Here is an 8052-nt window from a genome sequence, read left to right as displayed (position 1 = left end):
GGACCATAAAAACCATCCTGAAAAACCGGTGCTTGGAAGATGGAAAGCGCTTAAAATAAGCCGGATGATTTCTCGTGTTTGTAAGCCGCGTCCTGCGCCGTCTGATCCCATGCGATCGTGTGGCGCGCGCCTCTGTGTCCCCACGTAAGAACGTAGCCTCCCTTCGTTAGTTTCTTATAACCTGTACGTAGCTAGCTTAACTTTTTCAGTTGGCGTGACCTTTAGTCAGTTAGTACAAATAGTTCTGGATGTTGATCGCGGGTGTTGGTTTTGATTTGGTATTAGCAAGCACATGGAGTCAAGGTTATTTCGGACGTAGCGTCCTTACGTCCCCGCCGCCGCCGCCGCCATCGAAGCATGGCATCGCAACATCATCGGAGCAGCCGGACCGCCATGGCCACATCGCTGCACGCCGTCACATCAACATCGGAACAGTCATGTCAGTCGTCACAACACTGCCTTGCAACATCATAGAAGTAGTCGGGCCTCCATTGTAACATCGCCGCGGTTGTCGAAGCATGACAACGCATCATCGCCACCAATGTTCGAAGCACACCGTCACAACATCGTCGTGGCCATTGGAGCATACCGTCGCAACATCGTCACGACCGTCGAAGCACACAACGGACATTCAAAGCATGTCGTCGCGCCATCACTGTGGCCGTTGCAGCACACCTCGTAGCATCACCACGGCCATCGAAGCATGTCGTTGCGGCATCGTTGCAGCCCACCACGAGCATGTCGTTGTGCTAACGTCGCGATCATCACAACTCACCTCGTAGCATCACCGTCACGGTCGAAGCAAGCCATCGCAACATCCTTAAAGAAGCAGAGATGCCGTTGCAGATCTTTTGAAGCATGTCATCGCGCCATCGTCGGGGCCGTCGCAACACACCTCTTAGCATCGCCGCAACCATTGAAGCAGCCGGATGTCGCAAAGACCACTGTCCAGTGTCGCAGCACTGCCTCATGACCTCACACGCATGTAGGAGCCATCCGGCCCGTGTTACGCCCTGCTTCGAGGCGTGCTACAAGCAAATGTTGTGAGCCATGTTGTGGGAGTGTTGCCAGTGCTACGATTCCTTGTAGCAATGAGTGACCACATCATGGTCCTTCTTGCAATGGGCGACTAAAGGCCCATGTACTTTTGCAAGGTCATGCAAACTGGAGTTGAGTGCAATATGATCCATGTTGCAATGGGTGATCAAATATCCATGTTTTTGCAATGCCATGCAAGTCATAGATGGCAACAACATTTTCCATATTGCAAGGTCGACCACCTCCGCTGTGAGCGGAGTGTGTGACACTGCAAGCCGCCACATACTTTCTTTTTGTTGGAAAGCCCGTCGTCGCTATCGGGCATGAGACGTGTGATAGTCAAGCGAGAAGCATGCCCATGCTACAAAACTAGCCTTCCACTATATTTCTTCTTTCTAATACTGCAAATATCTGAGCACAACATGAGTCATGCTGCAAACAATGAGTCGCAACCAAGGAGTGTTTTCAACCCGAGTGCAACAAGGGTCATGTTGCAAACGATGGGTCATATATGAATGGACAAGGAGTGTTTGCAACATGGCTCATGTTGCAAATCTCTAAACACAAAATGGGTCATGTTGCAAACGGTGGGTAGCAGTCAATGCGGGCGCAACATGGGTCATTGTTGCAAACAATTGGACGCAACTGAACGGCCGAGGAGTATTTGCAATGCAAGCGCAACTTGAATCATGCTGCAAACCCCTGAGTGTGACATGGGTCATGTAGCCAGAATGGGTCGCACTTAACGCAAGCTTAATATGGGTCATGTTGCAAACAATTGGACGCGGCTGAACGGCGGAAGAGTATTTACAACACAAGCGCAATTTGAATCATGTTGCAAACCCTTGAGTACGACATGGGTCGGTCATATGTTGCAAACAGCGTGTCGAAGCTGAACGACGGATGCAAATCTAACGGCTGTCACGCACAGGATTCAATGGCTAGGGAGGAAACAACTCATGTGCGTGCGTAGCACGCTCATGCTTTGTTTTCCATTCATAACAGCCTACATAAAACATTAGTCTAGCTAGTCGTTCAAATGACAAGCTGAAAAGGTAAGTGTGCGGGCCATGTAAATAAAAGAAGGCTGGGTGGACCGCTGGGTTTCAGAAATGATCACGTCCCCCTTTTGAAGAAAAAAGAAATCATCACGTCGCTGTCTAACAACTAGAGACGTCCGATCTGGTAGGATCGAACGGCTGATTAGGCGACTGATCGAAAATCAGCCAGATGACAGGTAGTACTGGCCAAGATGCACGTTTTGGGCCAGTCCGTTGTGACAGCCAGGATCAGGCGTGGGTACAATTAAGGTTGTAACCGACGCCTTAAGTGCTGAATAGGGTCTGGCATTTATTTCCGCAAACCCGAGCATCCTTAACAAGCCCCTTTGAGCCCTGATGGGGAATGGTGGAAGCCTTAGCATCCTTAACAAGCCGCTGCCCAAAGGAAAATTGCAATGGCGGCGGCTTACTTCGTGTGGAATATCCCTGATGAACAAAATTGTGGGCATCTTCACAAGTGTCTAGTCGACCACGCTTGTAGGATTAATACTGACATTATAACATTCTAATTTATTGAATTTAGATGTTAAAACATGCCATTTATGCACATCACATAACTAATGCACCATTTGGTGTTTTTTTTAGCCTGGTTACATGGACACGAGTTCTTTGCAAAAAAAAACATGGATACAAGTTCTAGACGGTAAAGAGGCGCACAACACACACACCACCACGCGCACTTGATGTGCGCCTAATAAGAGCTACAGCTTATACAAATGTCTTGGGAAACTTTGAAAGCCATCTGACTCCATGAATGGTGGGTACGTCATCATCCTTGTGGCCCGTAGAAGTGTGAGGTATTTGCAAGGGGAAAAAAATACTCCATGTGAGACAACCATGTCGATCCCAGGGATCGATATTGGGGAAGCTGTGTGGCCACCGGCACAACTGACCATCAAGCATAGGCACATCCTCGCATCATTTTGTGTTTACATGAATTAATTTGGATATTTTATAAACCCAAAGTTAGGGAATTATTTAAATGCCCATATTAGATCCTGTGGCATAAAATGATTTTCCAAACCCGCATTGGGTTGGATTTTTTCCCTAAAAGATCTATATTAGCCCTACTATTTTTGGGTATTTTTGGAATTTTTGAATTGAAATTGTATTATTTTAAGGCCATATTCAATTCCTATTCAAATTCATGTAAAATAGAAAAACCTCACTACGCATGATGACGTCCCCGTGCTAGGGGTACTTCGGGACGCCGGAAGTCGGGCCATCACGTTGTCCTGAGGCCCCCTAGGCCACTACTTGGCCAGTTCCAACAACCAACCTGGGAACCCTCTAGAAGGAAGACATTGTCAACTTGGTGTTCAAGACAAGGATATCGGATGCGAGGAGGACACTCAAACCGACTAGGAATCTGTAGCCCTAGGCCCTTTGCATCCTTTATAATCCAGGGTTGGCTAGTCGATAGGCACCTTAGTCATTACACTTCAGTATACTTACGATCCTAGATATCATCCTTGTACTCTGTACACAACATCCAACCAATACAACACCAGCAGAAGTAGGGTTTTACCTCCAGAGCGAGGGCCAGGAACTAGGTACGTTATGATCCATATTTCCCTTCCGGCCTTTCTGGCTAGTTCCTCTAGTCACCTCCTCCCATGCCAACCGACCTTCAGAGTTGGCTTGGGCCACATTGCCCTCCAACCTAGTCACTTTTGCCTCGAACTCATCATGCTTGCCCTTCAGGGCCCACAATTTGTCTTCAAGCTCATTAGTCTTGGCCTGTGCGATATTCTCGGCGTACTTGATGGCCCTGACCAACTCGACATTCTTCTTCGGTAGTTTCTAGATAACCTCCTGGTCAACTCCATGCCTCTACTACTTGGCGGCACCGTTCCGCAGTGTTTCCGCCCGCTGCTTTGATTCCAGCACCATGCACCTAAACTTTTCAGCCTCCTTATCTTAGGGGCTACTGTGTATGCTTTTATTCAAAATGAGAAGGCAGAATTGCTCCTTAGTTAATATTTGATCCTCAAGCCATCTTGTCATGCCAGCTTCAGGGTCGGGGCTACTGCATCATCGTTTAAAGGAAAGTGCAAAACAGCTCCTAAAACTGACAGATCCTCTGGTCGGCCTGTTCAGGTCAATCAGAGTCTCGAGGGCTACTGCATTGCCGTTTTGGAAGTTAAAATGACAACTCCTAAGGATAAAGATCATCGGTCCAGTCTGGCCAGACCCTCTAGAGTTTCGGGGCCTACTATGTCCGCGCAAGACAACACAATCCGGAAATTTAAAGATGACTCTCGAGCCAACCTTGCTCGTCTATCTAGAGGCTCGAGGATTACTAGACTTCAAGATTTCAAGAGCAAAGCTATTTCTTAAGAGAACGCCAGATAGATTCACTGAACCAACCCGTAGTAGCCGCGGAGATTGTGGGTTGGTTCAACATAGGCACCATTACCGCCACAATATAGGCATTCCATTGCGCAGGTCACTCTAGTAGTTTTCATTATTTCACTGAATTCAGAAAATAGAATATTTACCATATAGTATTTCACTTGACTGAAAGATGACTGTGAAATTTAAAGTATTTTATAATGTATATCCAGTATTGGCCTTGTTTTAAAGGTCTTATTTTCATGAATTCATGAAATATACTAAAAAATGCAAGTTTGTCTAAAAGAATGTGTCATCTAAATTTTCTAAAAGAAAGAAAAGACATGCATTTCTATCGTGGAGAGAGGAGAAAGAATGGAAGAGCCATGCATGCAATTATCATTTGGCGTGTAGTACTATGTTGAGTGGAGAGAGAGGGAGAGCGCGCAACCCACGTGGGTGGGATCCACGTACGAAGATCAAATCGGAGTATTGGAGATCTTATATATTAAGCATAAGAAGATGTAGAACCGTAAGTCTGGAGTACTCAGCTAGGTACTGACGGCAGGGAGCAAGTTGTCTGGAGCACTCTGCTAGATAGTGGCGCCGCTATAGAAGTGCATTGGCCGGAGACCAGACTGGTTCGGGATGCCGGTCTGTATACTCCATTTCGCAATTTTCGTGGAGCGGACGTAGTTTAGCTTAGCGACACTGTACATGCGTGTAGCATAGTTCCTTGCCGGAACAGAACAGGAGAGTCCAAATGGGAGCTCGGGCGCAGGATCTCTGGAACAATTGGTCCATCCAGATCCTGGTGCTCCTCAGCCTCGGCCTCCAGCTCGCCCTCTTCCTCCTCGCCGGCATCCGCAGGCGTGGAGCGCACCCCGTGCTCTGGTTCTTGCTGTGGCTGGCGTACCAGCTGGGCGACTACACGGCGACCTACGCCCTCGGTCACCTCTCCCTCAAGGGCGCGGGGCGGGAGCACCCCATCGTCGCGTTCTGGGCGCCGTTCCTCCTGCTGCACCTCGGAGGCCCGGACAACATCACCGCCTACTCCCTGGAGGACAACAAGCTCTGGAAGCGCCACCTGCTACACGTGGTGCTTCAGGTGCTGGCGGCCGTGTACGTCCTCTACGAGCATGTCTCCGGAAGGGGGCCGCTGCTCCAGCTCGCCTCCGTTCTGATGTTGGCCGTCGGTGCGGTCAAGTACGGTGAGAAGACGTGGGCGCTCATGCTCGGCAACCTGGACAGCATCCGAGGCGCCGTCAAGAAGCAACCACCTGCCACGCACGGGCACTTTCACCCCCAGGATCACGTGCTCAAGGGTGGAGTGTTGGACGAGGAGTCCCTTGTGCGACGGGCTCACTCGCTCTTCCACATCTGCAAGCGTGCCATAGTTGACTGTCCGGTGATCGAAGACGCCTCAGACACCGCCAAGATGGTGGACGTGGTGGAGTTCTGGCCATTGATGGAGACCGAGCTCTCCCTAATGTACGACATGCTGTACACCAAGGCAGCCGTCATCCACACCTGGTTCGGCTACTCGGTACGTCTCGTCTCCCCGCTCGCCATTGCTGCCTCGCTGCTTCTGTTTAGGCTCATTGGCAAGGACGTCGCCCACCGCGGGGTCGACGTCGTCATCACCTACGTCTTGTACGGTGGTGCCTTGTTCATGGAGACGACGGCGCTGCTCAACGCGCTAGGCTCCTCCTGGACATTCGCCTTCCTGAGTACCACGAGATGGCGCTGGCTTCGGACCGCGGCTCTGTGCAATGAAAGGTGGGACCGGCTTAGGCGTTTGGTCGCATATCTTCACCATCTTGTGAGGCTAGGAGGAGGAAGCCGGTACAAGTCAAGAAGGTGGTCACGTACCATGGGGCAGTTCAACATGCTGCACTATTGCACCCGCTCCGACGGTGCATTCACGAGGCCTCTGCTCGGCAGGTTGGCCAAGATGGTAGGACTGGGACTCAATGAGTGGTGGAACAGGGAGCATTACTCATGGGCCATTGAGATGCCCGTACATGTGAAAGATTGCATATCCGATCACATGAAAAGAGTGTACAAGAAAGGGGTTGTGAACTCACTGGGCATGCTCAGGAACAGGTGGGGCGAGGAACCACTGGTTCTCAGGAAACTCTTCCATGGCATACTCAAAGACTCACTCGGTGTTGAGTTCCAGGAGTGCATCATCATCTGGCACATCGGCAGTGATGTTTTTCTCGCCAAGAGCCAGCGGGCCAAGGACGAAGATGCATCACTTGATGTCGATGCGATCAAGGTGATATCCAACTACATGATGTTCCTCCTTGTGGCGACACCCGACATGCTACCTGGCCTCTCCCAGAACAGGTTATATCAACAAACCTGCGAAAATCTAGTCAAGACTAGAGGATCGACGCATAGGCGCCAACACATGAACCTTTGTGCTAAGCTCAAGAATCTCTTCCGCCTGCACGATGACCCCGGTTCTAGTTCCAGGGTCGCCGACAGAGAGGAGCTTGCAAGAATCCTATGTGCGAGCAAAGGCTTCAGCCATGATACTCCTCGACTGTCCTATGTAGTTAGACTTGCCAAGCAACTGCTAAGGCAAGAGAAAGATGGAACGGCTGATTCCTTGAAACTTGTCCTAGATGTGTGGACGGATATTCTTGTCTATGCAAGCAACAAATGCAGCAGGAAGGCTCATGCCGAGAAGCTCAGCACCGGCGGTGAGTTGACAACCATCCTTTGGCTCATGGCAGAACACTTCTATCAACTTTATTTGGAGGAACTTATCCAGAACGAGAAGGATAAGTTACCTGTAGTAGAAGGCACCAATTAGGCAGGGACATGATGACAACTTTAACGTTTATCACCTTTTCTTATAATTATTGATTGAAGCCATGTAAATTGTTCCTTTCTCTCGGTTCTTGAAGGCCATGTGAATTTTATTGACTACCAACTCTTCTTCAGACACTATGAGGGTGAACTCCTCTTCTCGACAATGTTGGTCTAATCTATTGTGCATCCGCACCTAAGCTCGGTACCGTATATCATCTGACAGGATATATGAGGACTAATTGAACGGCACGACAGGTGCAAGTAGATCATGGTCCTGAACATCTCCTTGTTTCTATCGATCCTACCCCTGCGGCTCGGCGAAGAAGTTTTGTTGTGTACCAAGTTGGCTCGTTCCTGTTGAAGCCAGCCTGAAGTTTATTTTTTTAACACAGCCTCGAGTTACAGTGAGTCAATGTGTATGGTGCAAGAGATTCATGGAACGAGTAGGTGCATATGTGCAACTTTTTTTTTCTCGAGAAAACTATCGATCTATTCCTCAACTATCAAGGTAGTACAAAGAACACTAGAAGTACACTGGAGCGAGCAGAAGGCGCGCGGTCGCCGTCGCCCCTCCCACGTTAGAGCCGGACAAACATTGTTGTAGTAGACATGCGGGAAGTCATCGTGCTAAGGCCCCATAAGACCAGCACATCAGAATCCAATGAAGAGAAGCGCGTGGATCGGAAGGATCCAACCTGCAGACAAACAGAGTAGACAAATGAAGGCCGCATCTAGTCGGATCCACCGAAGACAAATGCCGACCGGATCCCACGAGATCCGTCGGAGACAAGCCTTG

The 8052-nt window shown here is 49.4% G+C and overlaps 1 protein-coding gene across 1 annotated transcript; it reads left to right on the top strand.

The window, feature by feature from the left end:
* The first annotated feature begins 5010 nt into the window (after positions 1 to 5010).
* Positions 5011 to 7345, top strand: LOC119324815. The gene has a single exon (XM_037598582.1). The coding sequence runs from the start codon at positions 5197 to 5199 to the stop codon at positions 7255 to 7257; it is 2061 nt and encodes a 686-aa protein (XP_037454479.1). The 5' UTR covers positions 5011 to 5196; the 3' UTR covers positions 7258 to 7345.
* The last annotated feature ends 707 nt before the right edge of the window (positions 7346 to 8052 follow it).

This window comes from Triticum dicoccoides, chromosome 6B, assembly GCF_002162155.2.
Source record: "Triticum dicoccoides isolate Atlit2015 ecotype Zavitan chromosome 6B, WEW_v2.0, whole genome shotgun sequence".
In the NCBI taxonomy this organism is placed as follows: Eukaryota; Viridiplantae; Streptophyta; class Magnoliopsida; order Poales; family Poaceae; genus Triticum; species Triticum dicoccoides.
This window is presented reverse-complemented; position numbering and strand designations above follow the sequence as displayed.

What these genes read in the sequence shown, in the direction of transcription:
- LOC119324815 (XM_037598582.1), top strand. Translation starts at nt 5,197, where the DNA reads ATGGGAGCTCGGGCGCAGGATCTCTGGAACAATTGGTCCATCCAGATC.